Genomic DNA, 20,955 nt, shown 5'->3' on the forward strand with positions numbered 1-20,955 from the left:
CTCATAAGGAACTTGGGGCTAACCGGGAAGCATAAGATGTCTGGACACTGGCTGGCTGTGCCCTGTGTAGTGGAGAGTCAGATGCTAAACGGACCAGTTTTCCGGGTGAAACCAGAAGATGGGAACGGGTCTGTCAGGATTCTCCATGGGAACCACCTTCTGCCTCTGGGATAAGAGGTGCAGGTTGACCCGGAGCCCGAACTGGAGCGGACACCTAGTGAGAGGATTCCGTGGCGACGTGGAGCGACTGGATCCTTTCTCTCCTGGATCACCGCCTTCCTGACTGATAGACCCCAGTTTGTACCGCCGGGTGGTTCTGTGCCTGAGGTGGAGGTGAATGGATCCACTCTCTCCTGGATCACCGCCTTCCTGACTGATAGAGCCCAGTTTGTACCGCTGGGTGGTTCTGTGCCTGAGGTGGAGGTGAGTGTCACTGGAGCCCCACCAGGGACTGTCCTGTCTCCGTTTCTGTTCACACCGTACACCTCAGACTTTCAGTCCAATGAGTCTGGCCACTTGCAGAAGTTCTCTGATGACTCTGCGGTAGTTGGGTGCATCAGAGATGGGCAGGAGTTGGGGTACAGAGCAGGATTGTGGAATAGTGAGGGAGGATTCACCTACTCCTGAATGTGATTGATTCACCTACTCCTGAATGGTGATTGATTGAGGAAGAAGAGGTCATGACGAGTTCTGTATACGTTCTGGAGAAGACGTTCGGAGGTGGAGGGGTACAAATGAATATTTGTACAATTAATTTGTACATTTGTACAAGGAGTACAATGAATATTGTACTCTTGGACACGACCTCATTTTTTTAAATATAATGTATTTGTTTTTTGCACGTGTTTAAAATCTATTCAATATACGTATACTCTAATTGGTTTATTTATTCATACCATTTGTTTTTATTTCATTTATTATTATTTTCTATATTATATATTGCATTGAACTGCTGCAGCTAAGTTAACAAATTTCATGCCGGTGATAATAAAACTGATTCTGATTCCCCATTGCTTTTCAGCCCTGCAGAAGGGTCTCGGGCCAAAACGCCGACCGTTTATTCTTTTCAATAGCCGTTGCCTGAGCTGCTGAGCTCCCCCAGCGTTTCGTGTGAGTTGTTTTGGATTTTCAGCATCGGCAGACCTCCTCGTCTTCGTTCTGGAAAGCGCCGTTGGTGACCGGGCGATCAAATGCGCATGCGTGAAGGTCAGCCAGTGTGACTGTGTTTTGTGAGCTCAGCCAGCTGTCACCTGAATGCACCAGGGTGGATGGGGGAGGATTTTACAGCGATGGCGAGTTGTGTAGGGTTCAGGTGGGTTGACAGAATGGTGATGAGTGTACGGTTAGAAGGGTTTTCACTGATGGTGGGGGCTACAAGGATCTAAGGTGTTAACAGAAATGGGGAGTGGTGTCTGAGTTGGAATAGTTTTCACAGGGGGCAAGGGGTGTAGGGATGCTACTCCACCTCTGTGGAAATGTACTTCAGTACCAAAATGGTATTTTTTTTCTGTAACGAGCTGGAACAGATTGTATCAGAGTGCTTTGCTAATAATCTTCGTGCAACTTTTTGCTGATGTTTAATGCGAAATACACTAATTCCACAAACAACAAAGTGCACCCTGTCCTTGAACTTGAAGGAATGACCGTACTGTCTGTGTATTTTTTGGACAAAGCTATTACAAGTTGTTTTGCACTGCTAATCGTCCCTTCTGCAAGTGAAAATAACAACACTTATGATCGATCCACTCGGAGTTAATTGTTGTTGGTTGGAAGAAGCAGTGAAAAGCTGCTGAACACCATCTCCTACCTGGACACTCACTCTTACCTGCACCCGCAGCTTCCTCCGCATCGCTTCGCCATCCCACCTCTGTACCGCTCGGCGTAGGAACTGAAATACTCATCCCGTCCATTGAGTCTTCTCCACCATTCGAATTTCCCTCTAAGCTCAATACTGCTGCTTTCTCCACGTCAGCTTCGTCACCTTTATTAATTAACAATCCACCATTTATTGGCTTTGGTCAAACTTGGGCTGTTTTCTCTGGAGTGGAGGAGGATCAGGGTGACCGAAAAGAGTTTGATTAGATTACGAGAGGTATAGACAGAGTAGATAGCTGCCATTTTTAACCTTCTGCGTCAGAATGTCTAATCCCAGACAGCATGCATTTGGAGAGGTGAGGGACCTGTGGAGTTCATTGCCACGGACGGCTCGGAGGCCAAGTCATCGGGTTTATTTAAAACAGAGGCTGATCAGCAAAGGTGTCAAAGGTCATGGGGAGAAGGCGGGGAACGGGGTTGAGAAGGAAGATAAATGACACTGGGACAGGGACAAGAGGAGGAAACTTTAGAGTGAGACGTGTCAAGCTCAGACAGATGGGACAGACTCAGACACTGACACAGAGCAGTGGGGCAGTGACACAGAGCAGTGTTTTACAAACAATAAAACTTCAGCATAAATTTATTATCAAAGTGTGTTAACCAGGTGCTATCGAACAATTCCTTGTCTTCTTGACAAGGCAACTTAATGCTCACCCCCAGCCTGGGGAAGGGAATGGGACCAATTCCAGAGGGGAGGGTTGGGTGAGTCTGGGACTTTGTGAAGGAGCCCTAACTCCATCCTCCTCATTCCCCTTCCCCTTCTCACTCCACTGCATGTGTTTGTGTGTGAGAGAGATAGAGACCTGCGTGCCCAGTCGCACTCCTCCGTACACAGCAATCCTCACCAGCTCAAATGATCCAAAAATCTTCTGCACCAACTCCTTAGCCACGTGTTAAACTGTATAATCTTCCTAATACTGGCAATTGGCACAGATGACAGTCCTGAGATCACAGGCCTGGAGGAGCTGCCCTTTAAATTAGCACCTCACTCCCTGAACTCCCTTTGCAGAACCTTGTTACTCTACCAGCCCATATCATTGTTACCCACATGGACCACGACCTTCACTGTCCACCCTCCTGAGGAATGCTGAGCACTCGACCTGAGATGTCACAGACCTGAGCACACAGGAGGCAACATATCATCCTGGAATCTCATTCTCACCCACAGAACATCCAGTCAGGTCCCTGAACTGCTGAATCACCTCTGACCACAGCTCAACTCGTCTCCTCCCTTCCCCTCTTAGTCTCAGAGCCAGACTAAGTGCCAGAGACCCTGTTGCTGTGACTTTCCTTTGCCAGGTCATCCCACCATTCGGTGTCATAAGAGGAGCATTGGGAGAGGTCCCAAAATCAAGACACAGACACCGAACTACCAGGAACAGAACTAGGCATGAGAAGGAAGCAAGGAAAATGGGGAAGAAAGGACACTGGACATGACACTGGCCCTGGACAAGGATTCTGGGCCTGGGCTAGTACTTGACCAGGACAGCGGAACCAGAACATGGAACTGGGAACTAGAAGCCTGGACTTGGACTCCGAGACAGAGACTGCACAAGGACCCAGAATCTTGGTTTTGACTCGAGGTCGGACTCCAGACCAAGGTGAGGGCAAGACGAGGCTACAGGACGAGGAGAGGCACAGGATGGAACAAGAGACTCCTGGACGGGACAAGGGAACCTCAGCACAGAACGAGGGAATCTCAGCACCGGGCAGGACAAGGTACTCCTGTGCTGGGCGAGGCACAATGGACATGACGAGAACCCAAAGCCTAAGTGCAACTACCTCTCAAATGTCCTACCTACCACCCCTTCAGCCTCCTGAATGATCTGGAGTTCATCCAGTTCTAGCTCCAACTCCTTAATGTGGATTGTTCGGAGCTGAAGCTGGATGCCCTACTCACAGGTGTAGTTATCAGGGACTCAGGAGGGCCCCCTGTCTTCCCACATCCTGCAAAGGAGCTTTCCACCATCCCGCCTGTCATCTCCACTGTTCCAACTGAGAAAATGTAAAGAAGGGGCAAAAAAAATTCTACCGCCATCATGATTTTGCCTTCTCCGACTGACTGCTCTCCCCACTGAAACCTCAAAGAATTAAAGCCTCAAAGTCTCTGCTCCAACTCTGTCCACTCCAACAGTGACCGCTCCACTTGCTCCTGCTAATGAAGGTTTTCTTGATAATCCATCCGGACTGTGGAGTGGCCACAACTGAAAGCTCAAAAATAACCTGCCCTGAACCACCATTGGCGAACCTGAGTGAATTACGTCCTCTCAAGCTTCTGATCTCTCCGATTCACGATGGGTCAAAGCTTCATATGGCGACACAAGGATTAATTACTGATTGAAACCCATCTCTTTATTTAGTGACCACCAGTAAAGAAATTCATAAAAAGAGGATTGAACTTCAAATGGAGCACAGTTTGTCATTATCCTTCTCGAATGAAAATCAGGTAATTAAATCCAAAACCCATGTTTTATGTAAATAGAGATAAATCTGGCAAATTATTGGCTAATCAATTGAAAACTGCTTCGGTTAAACGACAAATCATTAACATTCATAAACAACATGGCACTTTGACGATTGATCATAAAGATATAAATAAAGCCTTTCATGATTTTTATAATTTTTTATTTCAATCAGAATTTGTTGAGGATTCTTCCATAATGGATGATTTTTTAAGAAAATTGAATATCCCAAAATGAACAGCAGAAGATTGTGTATTTCTAGACTCACTTATTATGGAAACCAAAATAAAAGAGGCTATTTTTCAATGAATTCAGGTAGAGCCCTTGGTCCGGACGGTTATACTGCTGAATTTTTAACTCCTTTTCTTCTATACTTGCTCCGTGGCTTTGTAAAATTTTTAAAGATGTGTTAATTGTAGGTAAATTACCACAATCTTTTTAATGATGCCTCCATTTCTCCAATTCTTAAAAAAAGATAAAGACCCCACTGAATGTGCATCCTATCAGCCAATATCCTTGCTGAATACGGATTCTAAGATTTTTACCAAAATTCTGGCCATTAGTTTAGAAAATATATTACCTCAAATTATCTCTGAGTATCAGACTGGTTTTATTTAAAAAAGTTATTCATTTTTAACATTAGAAAATTAATTAATATAATTTATACTTCTTCATCAAAAATACCAGAAAAAGCATTCGAGAGAGTTGAATGGCCATATTTATTAAATACATTGCAGAATTTTAATTTTAGCTTGAAATTTATATCGTGGATTAAATTAATATATTATAAACCTTTTACTTCGGTTCTCACCAATAATCAAAGATCTCCTTTTCTTCATTTGTCACATGGTATGAGGCAAGGCAGCCCTTTAAGTCCTCTATTATTTGATATTGCTTTGGAACCTTTAGCCATTGCCATTCGTGAATCACCTAACATTTTTGGAATTACCTGTAGGGAAGGGACATGTTATCATTTTATGCTGATGATTTGTTACTAGACATATCTGACCCTGAGAGATCTATTCCTGCTATTTTATCCTTCCTTGCTCAGTTTAGTAGCTTTGCTGGCTACAAACTGAATTTTAATAAGAGTGAATTATTTCCATTAAATATGCAAGTTTCAATCTATAAACACATACCATTTAAAGTTGTCACAGATCATTGTATTTATTTGGGTATTAAAATTACCAAGGGTTTATTTAAAGTTAATTTTTTACCTTTAATTGAACAAATCAAGCAACTCGTTACCAGGTGGTCCCCATTATCTCTGTCATTGGTTGGTCGAATTAATACTATCAAGATAATAGTATTACCCAAATTTTTATATTTATTTCAAGCATTACCAATTTTTATTCCTAAATTTTTCTTTGATATTATTGATTCCAAAATATCCTCGTATGTGTAGCAGAATAAAAATCCTAGATTAAGTAAGAAATATTTACAGAAGCCTAAGAAGGGAGGTGGTTTGGCTTTGCCAAACCCAAGATTTTACCACTGGGCAGTTAACATCAGATAGTTAATATTATGGACACAAGAATCGGTCATAGTACCTTGCCAACAATGGGTAAATTTGGAGTGTAAATCTGTACAAGACTTCTCATTGTTTTCTATTTTAGGATCTTTGCCTGCTTTTGCTTTATCTAAACTGAATAATCAAATAACTAATCCTATAGTTAAACATACACTAAGAACATGGTTTGAATTTCGTAAATTCTTCAGCTTGAATAAGTTTATCTTATCAACCCCTATTATATCTAACTTTTTTGTCATGCCCTCTTTTATGAGCCAAGCCTTTGTGTTATGGAAAACAAAAGGTATAACATGTTTTTGTGATCTATTTTTAGATAACAGTTTTATGTCCTTTGAACAGCTATCCAGCCTAAAACTCATTTTTTAGATACTTGCAAGTTAGAAATTTCTTGAATGTTACAGTCTTTTCCGAAATTATGTCGAATGGACATTACATAAAAAAATTCTGGCTCTGAATCCTTGCCAGAAGGGTTAGGTAGCCATCACTTATAGTAATATCATGAAAATACAGCCAGGAGTATCAGAAAAAATTAAGAAGGAATGCGAAAAAGAACTTCACTGTCTTATACCCACAGAGCAGTGGGAGAAAATTTTAAAAATAGTCAATTCTTCCTCTCTTTGTGCTAAACATGCTTAATACAATTTCAGGTTGTTCATAGGGGTCACATGTGAGAGGATAAACTCGCTCGATTTTATTCTCATGTTAATCCAACCTGTGATGAGAATGTGGAGAGGGTAAGGGCTACGTGTAGGGGGGAACGAGGGGTAAGTGTAGTAAAGTATGCATAGAGGACTGGAGCCGGTATGTACTGGAGGAAGCGTAGGAGGACAGGGAACATGTAACTAAATTAGTGTACCAAACGGAAATGGCAACCACAAAGAAAGGGGAACATTGTCACCGCAAGACAATGTGTCTGGCAAAGTATCTGAGCTATATAACTATGTCGAGTGTTTTGCTTGCGTCTATACTTACTCCGAGTATTTTGTGTGCTTAGCCAATCAATCGATGAATTTGATTCGGTAACCATATTTAAGAATGTAGTGCCCCATTTTGGGGTATAAATATGACCTCTGTGACCTGACAGATTGGGAGCTGGCTACCTTACGCCCCAAGTGCGTGTGGCTGCGAACTCCTCTCTAATAAATACCACTTCAGAGGTAATTTCGTGTCTCTGGTGTTTTTTCCTCGACTGAGCAGGTTGAACAATTTCAGTTGAACAGTGACAGATGTCATTCTGAAGTCGCTTCATTGCCCCACATGTTCTGGTCTTGCCCCTGTTTGCAAAATTATTGGAAAGATTTTTGGTATTATATCAACAGTTCTGAATATCAGATTGCAACTTCATCCTATTACTGCAATTTTCGGTTTACCAATGGTGGATAATAGTCATTTATCCCCCCCCCCCCAGCCCGGCGGATGATTGCATTTGTTAAATTAATGGCTAGAAGATCTATCCTATTGAATTGGAAAGAAATTAATCCTCCAACTACATTTCAGTGGTTTTCTCAAACTATTTCTTGTTCGAGATGAAAAAAATTAGAAGTGTTGTCTTTGAACCTTCAGTTAAATATGAAGAAACTTGAAGACCATTTATTCAATATTTTCATATGAGCTAAACTGACTTTTCCTGAACCTGACTTTTATTGTCCTTAATTATTTGGATGGAGGTGCGGAGTTATTGACGCTACTGTGTATAATTGATATAATGCAATGGCCCATGTTGGCTAGTTTTTTTTCATGGGGGGGGGTTATTTTCACCATTTCTTGCAACCACTATGAGATGGGAGGTTTTTAATCATCTATTTGTATCAATTATTTACTCTCAAGCTCTTTGTATTCATGTTTCATTTATGTTTGTTCAAAATCAATAAAAAGATTTAAATAGGACTATTCTGAGGAAAGGGTGGAACAGGCGCAACGGGCCGAATGGCCAGACATGCTCCTGTTTGTTATTTTCTGAAGCACGAGTTTACCTTTGCGCCTTGTTCTCCCTTGGTTTTCAGCCGTTCGGATTGCACAGGGGAGCGGTGAGAGCTCCGGAGATCCACCGGCAGCCGCTGCGGGGCAGCTCTCGTCTCCCAGCAGGACGGGACGGGTCTGGGAGACAACTCCAGACAACAGGCCCCGATCCTCGGCGGGGAAAGGCCGGGCGCCCTTCGTGTAGCTGAAACATCTCACGGAATCTCCGCCGGTCTCTTCAGCTCTGCCTTCGAAAGGATTCACGACCCGCTGGTGGTGCAGCCGAAACCCGAGGCGCAGCTCCCGGTCTCCGGCCCACTCGGTCCCGGTCCAAACAGCGTCCCGCCCACTGACACCCCTCAGCCAATGGCAGCATCCCTCTCCCAGCGGTGGTCGCTGATTGGCTGTGTGTGTGAGGACGGGCTGTTGCTGGGAGCTGGAGCGGTCTGCGTTGCCGCGAGGCGCAGTTACGTTATTGGAGAGGTGCCTGTCCGTCTGTGGCGCAGGATAAAGGGCTATGCCGAACCTACGGCGTTCATTCAACGCAGAAGTGTAACAGAAAGTGAAAGCATTCTGAATCAGGAAGTGCTGGGAGATAACATGGCTTCGAAAGGACCGGCCGAGAGTTTGAGCGAGGAGCTAATTTGCTCCGTCTGCCTGGATTTCTTCACCGATCCGGTGTCACTGGAGTGCGGACACAACTTCTGTCGCTCTTGTATCACACGGTGTTGGGAAAGGGAGCAGAGAAACTCCTGCCCGGAATGTAGAGAGGAGTTTGCTGACCGCACCCTCAGGGTGAATCGGGCCTTAGCAAATCTGGCTGAATCAGGAATTGCAAACACGAGGAAATCTGCAGATGCTGGAAATGCAAACAATACACACAAAACGCTGGTGGAACTCTGGTGCTCCCCTCCCCATCAACTCCTTTATTTCTCCTGAGGCCTCCCGTCCCATGATCCTTTCCCTTCTCCAGCTCTGTATCATTTTCGCCAATCACCTTTCCAGCTCTTTGTTTCCCCCCACCCCCTCCGGTCTTCTCCTATCATTTCGCATTTCCCCCTCCCCCCACTACTTTCAAATCTCTTACTATCTTTCCTTTCGGTTAGTCCTGACGAAGGGTCTCGGCCCGAAACGTCGGCAGTGCTTCTCACTATAGATGCTGCCTGGCCTGCTGTAAAAGCATTCTGAATCAGGAAGTGCTGGGAGTTAATATGGCTTCGAAAGGACCGGTCGAGAGTTTGAGCGAGGAGGTGATTTGTCCCATCTGTCTGGATTTCTTCACCGATCCGGTTACACTGGAGTGCGGACACAACTTCTGTCACTCTTGTATCACAAAGTATTGGGAAAGGGAGAAGAGAAACTCCTGCCCGGAATGCAGAGAGGTGTTTGCTGACCGCACCCTCAGGGTGAATCGGACCTTAGGAAATCTGACACAAGAAGTTCGGAATCTAAACCTAAATCCGAAAGGAAAGGAAAGTATACGTCACTGCGAGGAACATGAGGAAGAACTGAAGCTGTTTTGTGAAACGGACAAGACACTGATCTGTGTGATCTGTGCAGCTGCGCAGGAACACAGAGAGCATCGATTCGTGCTGATTGAAGAAGCTGTTAAAAACTACAAGGTAAAACTAACGTTAGTTTAAAACTTAACACATTTCCTTTGTCCTACAAACCATCACACGAGCCTTCATAACCAACACATCATTCTTTGCAACTTACATCATCTCCAACGGGATTCTAGCATCTCCGTCCCACGGCCCACCGCCGCACCCCGAACTCTCCGCTCTCTGTACGGATCGCTCCCCGTACTGTATCGTCCTGATCCACACGCTCCTCCCCACTGATCTCTCTCCTGGCACAGACACCTGCAAGCGGTGTCAGTTTCCCATTCCTTCCCAGTCCTGATGAAGGGTCTCATACCGAAACTCCGACTGTTTTTTTTCCCCTGAATAGATGCTGCCTGACTCACTGAGTTCCTCCGGCATTTTGTGCGATAATCGGGTTTGATCACCTGTTTTTTTGATGCATCTTTGTCTCTATTTCCTTCACTCTCGGACTTCTAGGATCAGTTAAAATCTTCCTTAGACTCTCTCACAAAAAAGAAATCAGACTTCCAGGAAAAGGAGCAACAACAGAAAGAGAAGATTTCCGGAGTTCAGGTGAGGCTTCCTGAGCGGAATTTCTGATTTTACTGTCGAGTTTTGCTCCATTTAATGCAGAATAGCCGAGTATCGCAGCTCCAGTGACCTGGGTTCGATCCTGACCTCTGCTGCTGTCTGTGTGGAGTTTGCATGCTCCCCCTGTAACCATGACAGTTTCAGACACATTCCAGGGACATGCTGGATGAATGGTTAATTACAATTAACCCTGTGAAGATGGGGGAGGGTGCATGTGAATCAGGTGGGACTAAATGTGTCAATGGGGAGAATAGGTTTCAGGAAAACGTGATGGGAATGTTTCAGAGCGAGCATGGACATTGTTGGATCAAATGGTCCCCTTAATGTCATCAGGAAATACACACAGCAACAGAGTAAATTAATCTTCACCTTTCATTCGACAGGAACAGTCACACAGCCTTCAGTCCCACATCACATCCCAGTTTGCTGAACTGCGCCAGATTATCACTGAGAAAGAGCAGAGCTTACTCAGGGATCTTAGGGAAGAAGAGAAGAGGATTCTCGACACAATGGAGGAAAATCTTCTAGCTCTTCAAAAGAACATAAGGGTTATTCAGGAGGAAATCACTAAGCTAAGGGAACAGACAGATCAAAAAGACAGTGTGATATTTCTCAAGGTGAGGGATTATATTTCAATTTATTTCTGTCAAAGGGCACTGAATGAACAGTGGTATATTTGAAATAAACACAGCACAGCAACCAATTCTAACAAATCAATTGCCGCTGCTGGTGTCCTCACACAGATTGTGAGTCTTGTATGACGAGCCTCCAATCACACGAATAATGACCTTCCAAAATGTCAAAGATTTGTATTCGATCCTTTATCTGCAACATACTATCATGAAGCAATGAACCTTCAGCGTAATTATTTGTAAGTTAATCAGCAACAAAGCGGTTAACAAAAGATATGATATCCATCTGTCCTCAGATCAAAACTGCCCAGAACAAAGCATGAATATGTAACTTATTCCCTTCACTATTACCACACACCCCCCAACACGTGACTAGTTACCATTACAATCACGTGACACGGAATACAATTGAGACAAGACTATCAAAGATAGAAAACAGATGCATTGATCCTACACACAGCATTTACAAATGGCAGTCAACTGTTTCTCACCAGACAATTGATGCAACTATTCAGCATTGATGTTGTCCCAAAACCGGACTTCCACAACTTCTGTTCATCCCAGGATATAATGAAATCTTTTTGAAATGATTTACTCTGATTATAACACAGAGCTACTAATTGTACCCTTAATTATCACATTCAATATCCTCTAAAAATCCCATTAGCACCCAGTTCCAGTCAGGCTGTGAGTGTGGGGGTCTCTCTGTCAATCCGTGAGAACAAAGAATGTGACCCACACATCAAATATCCTGTATATCAAGTTTTTGTCAGATTAGGGAAACTTTCAATGTTTCTTGAAATTTTCAGATAAGTTTCACATTAGAAACTTAGAAATATAAACATGGAAAACCTAGAGCACAATACAGGCCCTTCAGTGCACAATTCTGTGCCGAACATGTCCTTACTTTTGGAATTACACAAGGTTCCCCATCGTCCTCTATCTCTCTGAACACAATGTACCTATCCAGGAGTGTCTTAAAAGACCCTATCATATCTGCATCCTTTACTGTCGCCGGCAGCCCATTCCACTCACTCACTCAGCACTTTCTGCGTAAAATTATTACCCCTGACATATTCTCTGTACCTGTTTCCATGCACATTAAAATTGTGTCCTGTCATGTTAACCATTTCAGCCCTGGGAAAAAACCTCTGACTCTGATCAATCCTCTCACCATCTTGTACATCTCTATCAAGTCACCTCTCATTCTCTGTCGCTCCATGGAGAGACGGCCGAGTTCACTCAACCTACTCTCATAAGGAATGCTCCTCAATCCAGTTAACATCATTATAAATCTCCTCTGCACCCCTTCTATGGTCTCCACATCCTTCCTGTAGTGACGCCAAGTCTTACCATTAATACCATAGTCTGCCATCATATTTCACCTGCCAAAGTGAACCACTTCACACTAATCTGTGTTAAACTCCATCAGATACTTCTCAGTCTTCTCAGATCAATGCCCTGCTGTATACTCTCCACACTATCCACAATACCCCCAACATTTGTGTCATCAGCAAGTTTATTAACCTATCCTTCCATTTCCTCATCCAGCTCATTTACAATAATCACAAAGAGAAGAGGTCCCACAACAGATCCCTGAGGCACACCACTGGTCACAGACCTCCATGTAGAATATGACCCGTCTACAACCACACTTTGTCTTCTGTGGGGAAGCAAATTCTGGTTGAACAAATCAATGTCCCCTTGGATCCCTTGCTGAATTCCATATACACTACATCTACTACTCTACCTTCATCAATATGCTTTGTCCCATACTCAAAAAAATTCAATCAGGGTCGGAAGGCACGAACTGCTTTTGACAAAGCCATGCTGACTATACCTGATCATATTATGCCTCTCCAAATGTTCATAACTCCTGCCTCTCAGGATCTTCTCCATCAGCTTCCAAACCACTGAAGTAACACTCACTGGTCTATAATATCCTGGGCTATCTCTACTCCCTTTCTTGAAAAAGCGAATGACATCTGCATCCCTCCAATCCTCTGGAACCTCTCCTGTCCTCATCGATGATGCAAAGATCATAGCCAGACGCTCAGCAATCTCCTCCCTCACCTCCCACAGTGGCCTGGGGTGCAAATCGTCTGGTCTCCATCAGAAACAGGCCATTCGGTCCATCATCTTCTATCAATATCCAGAATTCTCCTCCCAACTACTCACCACACCCAGTAACAGAGCCCCGAGCTCAATGGTCACTCATGTGTTTATCCAGTTTTCCCATTATATTCAATCTCTGCTGTTCCGCTTCAACCACTCCTGTGGCACCGAGTTCCTCTTCACTAAATTTCTCATGGGATTTATTAAAATCCATCTGGAATTTCTTCGCCCACAATTCTTCCCATAAATAGAGGTACACCACCCCCACCTCATACAATTAAATCCATCACTGATCTTAAATTCCTCTATCTTATCACCCTGATGTCATATCCAGATGAAAATGCACAACTTGTCCTGTCTTCCTTGTAATTTTCATACTCTCAGCAATGGTCTGACATTCAGAAACATTCCCTGTAATTTACCCCATGGTTCTGGATTGTCCGTGAGTGCGAGTGTGACTGCAGGAGTGGGAATTTTCAACAACCTGTAATGATTTGGATGAATTTCAGGATGTGGACAGCAAGTCCAAGTCTAATCAGATTTATCTTTGATTTATTTCAGGAGGAAGCTCATCGTAACAAGAGGTAGGACATACTCTTTATTGAAAACCTGTATAGCTAAAAATTGCAGTTTATAACCAGCAGTTTTATATTTACAGGATTAATGACGATGTCCAGGAATTGTCAGTGACAGATGAGGCCCTACCGGTTGAAAAATTCGATCACCTCTATTTGTTGAACACATTGCTGAGAGAAACACTTGATGCCATTAATCGAGGTAAAACTTACAAAGATTCATTTCTCCTTGTTCAATTAAGTTCCAGGTTGAAGCAAGGATTGGCTGTGATAATGGACTGAAGGGGAACTGAAGTTTATTTCACATCAACCCCACCGACTGGCACTAACACTAATCCTACCACAGGAGCTGGGAATTTAATACTGACTTGATGTTATTGTAGGGAATAAAAGCGGGAATCAGTGTGGTGACTGGGATTGTCAGGAAAAAACACGTCCTTCGTGCGCTGTGAGTGCAGACTCTGACTGACACAGTTCCTCACCCCATCCCCTCCTGAACCCGCACCTCTCACTGATGTTAGATGGAGAAGTGGAGAGCTGGAGTGACAGGGGACTCAATCGTCAGGGGAGCAGACAGTATAATCTGTGGACGTGAACGGGACACCCGAATGGTATGTTGCCTCCCAGGTGCCAGGGTTAGGGACGACTCGGACCGTGTCCGTAGCATTTCAGAGAGGAAGAGAAAACAGCCAGATATCTTGGTACATGTTGGTACCAATAACACAGGATGTAAAAGCAAATTGGTCGTGAAGATAGAATTTAGAGAGCTCAGTAGAAAGCTGAGAAGCAGTACCTCCTGGGTTGTAATTTCTGGAATGTGTCTGTGCCACGTGCCGGTGTGGGTAGGAACAGGAACAGGGACCTGTTCAAAAGTGACCGGTTGCACCTGAACCCGAGGGGGAACAATATTCTCTCAGAGAGGTTCGATAGAGCTGTTAGGGAGGGTTTCAACTAATTTGGCACTGGGGTTGGAACTAGAATGAAGGGACTCTGGATAAGACTGATGTTAAAAATACAAAGATAGCGTGCAGTTAGACTGTCAGATAGGGCAGACAGATGCAAGTACAGAATTGTAGCCAGCAGGGTGACTATCAGTGCTTTAGGGACACAGAATCAAAAAGGGTAGCAAATACATTACTCAAAGTGTTAGATCTCAATGCATGGAGTATCAAAATAAGGTTATAGATTGCCGGGTGTGATATTGTAGCCATCGCTGAATCGTGACTGAAGGATGGTTGCAGTTGGGAGCTGAATGACCAAGGTTACACAATGTATCAGTGGTATAGAAAAGTAGGCAGAGGGGGTGACATGGCTCTGCTGGTAAATCAGTCGAAAGTTGTGACATTAGATACGAAGATGTTGAATCCTTGTGTGTTGAATTATGAAACTACAAATGTCAAAGGACCTTGATGGCAGTTATATACAGTCACCCCACCAGTAGCTGGGATGTGGAGCACAGATTACAACTGGAAATAGGAAAGGCATGTCAACAGGACAAATGTTATGTTAGTCATGGGAGATTTGAACATGCAGGTGAATTGGGAAAATCAGATTGGTAATGGATCTCAAGAGTGAGTTTGTTGAATGCTATGTGATGGCTTTTTAGAGCAGTTTGTCGTTGAGCCGACTGGGAAATCAGCTCTACTGGATTGGGTGTTATGTGTTGAACCAGAGGTGATTAGGAAACTCAGGGTCAAATAGCCATTAGGAGGCAGTGCTCACAACATGACTGAGTTCAACTTGAAATTTGATAAGGAGAAGGTAAAGTCTGACGTTGTAGTATTTCACTGGAGTAAAGGAAATTACATTGGTCTGAGAGAGGAGTTGGCCAAAGGAAATTGGAAGGAGATGCTGACAGGGATGAGAGCAGAGCAGAAATTGTGTCAGTTTCTGGGAAAATGAGGAAGGTGAAGGATAGATGTACTCCAAAAATAAATAAATACTCAAATGGCAATATAGTGCAACCATGGCTGACAAGGGAAGACAAGCTGATGTAAAAGCAAAAAAGAGGGTATTCAACAAAGCAAAAATTAGTAGGAAGACAGAGGATGGGGAAGCTTTGAAATATCTACAGAGAGGAACAGAAAAGTGAAATATGAAATTGAATTGAATTGAATTAACATTATTACTTACATCCTTCATTTTGTTCCATCTCCGTCTTAATGAGCAATGTGCATTTTATAGTAATTTATGATAAATAATCTGTATAACATGCTAGTTAATATAACATAGAAATACAGTTGTGTCCACACGAGTTAATTAGTCTGATGGCCTGGTTGAAGAAGCTGTCGCGGAGCCTGTTGCTCCTGGCTTTTATGCTGCGGTACCGTATCCCGGATGGTAGCAACTGGTACAGTTTGTGGTTGGGGTGACTTGAGTCTCCAATGATCCTTCAAGCCCTTTTCACACACCTGTCTTTGTAAAACAAGCTAGCAAACAATATCAAATTGTGTTTCATATTGTAAAAAATAGAGATGAGATTGGATCTAGGATCACTTGGAAATGAGGCTGCATATATACTAACGGGGGACAAAGAGATGGCAGATGAACTAAATGAGTACTTTGCACCTGTCTTCACCATGGAAGACACTAGCACTATGCCTGGTGTTGAAGAGTGCGAGGGAAGAGAGTGACTGTTACAAGGGAGAAGGTGCTCAAAAAGCTGAAAGACCTAAAGATACATAAGTCACCCAGACCAGATGAACTGCGCCCTAGTGTTCTGAAAGAAGTAGCGGTCCACATTGTGGAAACATATGAAATGATCTTTCAAAAATCATTGGTGCCAGAGGACTGGAAAATTGCAAATGTCACTCTACTCTTTAGTAAGAAGGAAGGCAGCAGAAAGGAAGTTATAGACCAATTAGCCTCACCTCTGTGGTTGGGAAGAAGTTAGTGTCAATTGTTAAGTATGAGGTTATGGAATACTTGGTGACACTGGATGATAGGACAAGTCAGCCTGGATTTCTTAAGGGAATATCTTGCCTGACAAACCTGTTGGAATACTTTGAGGAGATTACAAGTAGGATGGATAAAGGGGATGCAGTGGATGTTGTATATTCGGAATCACAGAAGGCCGCTGACAAGGTGCCACACATGAAGCTGCTTACCAAGTTAAGAGCTCATGGTATTACAGAATGTTAATGGCTTAGTTAGAGCATTGGCTGACTGGTAGGAAACAGCAAATGAGAGTAATGGTAACCATTTCAGGTTGGCCGCCAGTGACTAATGGTATTCTACAGGGGTCATCATTTTATGATGTATATCCGTATACCACCCTCTCTCTCTCTGGGAATGTTATCCCATAGATCCTTCATAAAAATGTTCTGTCTCACTTTGAATCTGAGCTCTCTGGTTCTGTACTCCCATTTCTCGGAAAAAGACTCACTTTATCTAAGTCCTTTATGAATGTGTTCAGGGGTCATCGCTCAACAACCTACACTCCAGCTAAATAACCCAAGCTTATACACACTCTGCTTTTAACCCAGGCCCCCAGTCCTAGTAACATCCTCCTGAAGCCTCCTGTCCAGTGTAATAACATCCCCCCATAGTCGGGAACCGGAAATGCAGACAATGCTCCAAGTGTGGTCTATCAACGACATCAAAGACCTTACTTCAGTTCATGTGGACAGTGTGGAATAGGGTGATGAATACAGGACTGAAGGTGTTGTGTTTGAATGCAGCAGTATATGGAATAAGGTAGATGATGTTGTAGCACAGGTAGAGATTGGCAGGGACAACGTTGTTGGCATCACTGAGTTGTGGTGGAAAGGAGATCCTGGCTTGAAGCTCAACACTCAAGGATAAACCTTGTATTGAAAGGACAGGCAGGTAGGCAGAGAGGCCGGGGAGGCTCTGTTGGTAAAGAATGAAATGAAGTTTTTAGAGAGAGGTGAGATAGTATTGAAAGATGTCGAATTATTATGGGTAAAGTTCAAAAACTGCAAGGGTAAAAAGACCCTGATGAGAGTGATGTCCAGGCCTCCAAACAGTAGCCATGAATAGAAATGGGATACAAATGACACCAGGAGATAGAGAAAAGGACAAGGAGTAAAATTGGGAAATTCATGAAGATGCTGCATTCCAAGAGAAATAATTTGTACAATGCCTCCATGATGGCTTTTTCGAACTGCTTGTGGTTGAGCCCAATGGGAGAAAGGCAATTCCAGAGTGGGATTTGTAAAATGAACCAGATATGATTTGGGAGATTATGGTAAAAGAACCTTTAGGAACCAGTGATGATAAAATGATAGAATTCACCCCAGAGTTTGAGAGGGAGATAACGTCAGATATATCAGTATCAGAGTGGAGTAAAGTTAGTTATGGAGGCACGAGGGAGGAGCTGACCAAAGTAGATTGGAAGGGGACACGAGCAGGGACGATTGCAGAACAACAAGGACTGGAACTCCAGGGGCAATTTGGATAGATAAAACCCAAAGATGAAGAAGTATTATACAGGGAGGATGAGCTAATCGTGTTTGACATGGGTAGTCAAAGACAGCATAAAAGCAGAAGAGAGGGCATACAACAGAGCAAAAATCAGCTGGATGTTGGAGTATCAAGAAGATTCTGTTCAAGGAATTACAAAGCAGTAAGGAGTGAAAATGAGATATGAGGGAAGGCTCGCCAACAATACTCAAGAGGACACAAAATGTAAAGAGTAAAAGCTAGGTGAGAGTGGATATTGGACCCCTAGAAAATGACACCGGAGAGGAGAAATGTGAGATAAAGCCATGGCAGAGTGTCAGGGGACAGAAATGAGTATTGTTGCTGTTACTGAGGAGAAAGTAAGTGGGACGATTGAAGATCTGAAGGTCCTGGATCAGATGGACTACACCCCAGTGTTTGGAAAGAGTTAGCTGAAGAGAATATGGGGACATTAGTGATGATCTTTCAAGAATCACTAGATATTTGGTCATTCAAGATGACTGGAAATTGCAACGGTCACTTCACTCTTTCAGCAGGGAGAGCAGTTGGGGGAAGAAACTTATAGGTGGGTTATGTGGATGTGGTGTGGTTGGGAATATGTTGGAGTCCAGTATTAAGGACGAGCTTTTGGGTACATGGAGGCTCATGATAAAATAGAGCAAAGACAGCATGCCTTCCCTGAGGGGGAAATCTTGCCTGACAAATCCGTTGGAATTCTTCGAGGAACACAAAGCCAAGAGAGACAAAGAATGATTTGGATGACAGAATTGTTGCCTTTGTGGCCAAGCTTGCAGATGATATGAAGATAGGTGAAGGGGCAAGTAGTGCTGCAGAAGCTCGGAATCTGGGGAAGGACAGAGACAGATCAGGAAATGGGCAAATAAGTGATAGATGGATTATTGCTTAGGGAAATCGTGCATGCACTTTGATAGAAAGAATAACGGCATAGACAATTCTGTAAACAGGAGAACATTCAAAAATCTGAAGTGCAAAGGGACGAGTGTCCTTGTGCAGGATTCCCGCAAGGTTAACTTGCAATTTGTGTCAGTGGTAAGATCGGCAAACTCAATGTTTGCTTTCATTTCGAGGAGATTAGAATACAAGTGGAAGGATGTAATTCTGAGGTTTTATAAGGCATTGGTCAGACAACACTTGCAGTATTGTGAGCAGTTTCTGGTTGCGTATATTGGAAAAGATGTGCTGGCATTGGAGAGGTTGGAGGAGGTTCACAAGAATGATTCCGGCAATGAAAAAGTTAAAAATCAAACAGGAGAAAATCTGCAGATGTTGGTAATCCAAGCTACACAGGTCCTGATGAAGGGTCTCGCCAGATCTCTCTGACACCTGTCTGAAGAGAATTGATGTTGGGAGGATGTGGGTGGGTCGAGAACGGGAAGCACAGCCTCCGACAAATGATTGTGAACATTGAATGAAGGGACTTTTCCTGTGCTGTACTGTTCTGTGTTCTCTGTTCCCTGTTTAGAAGAATGAGAGGAGATCTGAGGGAAACATGAAATTCTTTCAGGGGTCAACAGGCTGGAGCCAGGGAGGATGTTTCCCCTGTCTGAGGAGTTCAGGGTCAGGGGTCACTGTGTTTGGAATTCTCAGCACCCGTGGGGGGTGAGGGGGTTTGGGGTTCTTAGCCATTCAGTTCACTGAGCCATCGCCGTACATAGAAATGGCATAGAAATGTGCCCTTCGACCCTTCACCTCTGTGCTGACCTATTTCCCATACACATTAATCTCATTGGCCGGCATTAGGTCAGTCTCCCTCTGTGTCTTGCCTGTTGAAGTGTCTGTCCGACTGTCTCCTAAACACAGAGGACTGGAGGCCTGTGACCCGCAGAGGTCGGTACTGGGGCCGGGTTGTTTGTCATTAATATCAGTGATTTGAATGAGACTGTAAGTGACATAGTTAGTAGGTTTGTGAGAGACACTAAAATTAATGGTATAGTGGACAGGGAAGAGGATTATCTTTGTTTACATGTGGCCGTTGATCAACTGTCGAGATGGGTACAGGGAGAATGTTTTAAAATACATCTTGCCAGGGCGGTGGAATAAGAAAGGTTGGAAGGAAAAATGGGCTTTTGTCGAGTCAAAGGTTCGTGTCGGCCACCCGACCGCGCCGGAGGCAGAGCGGCCTATCCCTCGGTCCCGGGGCCGCGCTATATGAGTCCCCCCACCACGAACCCCGGGGCCGCGCTACCCGAGTCCCCCCCCCCCGATCCCTGGGGCCACGCTGCCGGAGTCTCCCCCCACCCACGATCCCCAGGGCCGCGCTACACGAGTCTTCCCCCCCCATCCCCAGGGCCGCGCTGTCCGATTCTCCCCCCGATCCCCGGGCCTCTCTAATTCTCTGCTTCTCCCCCCAGTCTCTGTCACCCTGGATGTGGAAACGGCGAGTCCGTATCTCGAGGTGTCTGAGGATCGGAAGAGTGTGAGACTGACCGGGACCCGGAGGAATCTCCCTGACACCGGGAAGAGATTCACAAACTGGTTTTGTGTGCTGGGATCGGAGGGATTCACATCGGGGAGACATTACTGGGAGGTGGATGTGACGGGGAATCGGGGCTGGTGTCTGGGAGTCGCCGCAGAGTCTGTGGAGAGGAAGGGACCGGTCAGTCTGAGGCCGGAGACCGGATTCTGGGTCATCGGGCGGGTTGATGACGTGTTACATCGGGATTGTGACGTGTTCTGTGTCCCCCCCTCCCCCGAGACCCGTCTCCCGACCGGTCCCGTCCCCGGGATGGTGGGAGTTTATCTCAGTTACAAATCCGGGACAGTTTCATTTTACAACGCGGAGACCAAGTCCCATCTCCACACCTTCACTGGGAATAAATTCACGGGGAAACTTTATCCATTCTTCCGGACTGGGGATGTAAACCAGTGGCTGAGAATCTGCTCCGGTTCTGCTCCGGGTCTGTAAACGGGGCAGGTCCCGGGACCGGTGTCAGGAGTAAAGTCCCTGTATATATAAATAATATGCGGAGAGTGCAGCTAAATACGTGGCTAAGGAGATGGTGCAGGAGGGAGGGCTTCATGTTTCTGGACAATTGGGCTTTGTTCCCGGGAAGGTGGGGCCTGATCCGACGGGTCGGTTTGCCCCTGAACTGGAGGGGGAATAACATTCTTGCGTGTAGATTTGCCAGTGCTGCTGGGGGGGGGGGGAGATTTGTAGAGGGAGGGTTACCAGAGTGTTAGAGC

The 20,955-nt window shown here is 44.5% G+C and overlaps 2 protein-coding genes across 2 annotated transcripts; one reads left to right on the forward strand and one right to left on the reverse strand.

The window, feature by feature from the left end:
- Window positions 1–7,658: 7,658 nt before the first annotated feature.
- LOC132385952 (uncharacterized) lies at window positions 7,659–8,781 on the reverse strand. The gene is made up of 3 exons (XM_059958183.1): window positions 8,770–8,781; window positions 7,987–8,466; window positions 7,659–7,950 (listed from the first exon to the last, which is right to left on the reverse strand). Exons 1-3 carry the CDS (start codon window positions 8,779–8,781, stop codon window positions 7,756–7,758), a joined length of 687 nt encoding a protein of 228 aa, XP_059814166.1. The 3' UTR covers window positions 7,659–7,755.
- On the forward strand, window positions 8,684–20,687 carry LOC132385959 (zinc-binding protein A33-like). Its single transcript, XM_059958191.1, has 6 exons — window positions 8,684–9,449; window positions 9,891–9,986; window positions 10,388–10,621; window positions 13,313–13,335; window positions 13,410–13,528; window positions 20,124–20,687. Exons 1-6 carry the CDS (start codon window positions 9,039–9,041, stop codon window positions 20,675–20,677), a joined length of 1,437 nt encoding a protein of 478 aa, XP_059814174.1. The 5' UTR covers window positions 8,684–9,038; the 3' UTR covers window positions 20,678–20,687.
- Window positions 20,688–20,955: the final 268 nt, after the last annotated feature.

The sequence above is a fragment of the Hypanus sabinus genome (genome assembly GCF_030144855.1).
Source record: "Hypanus sabinus isolate sHypSab1 chromosome X2 unlocalized genomic scaffold, sHypSab1.hap1 SUPER_X2_unloc_7, whole genome shotgun sequence".
NCBI classification, from domain to species: Eukaryota; Metazoa; Chordata; class Chondrichthyes; order Myliobatiformes; family Dasyatidae; genus Hypanus; species Hypanus sabinus.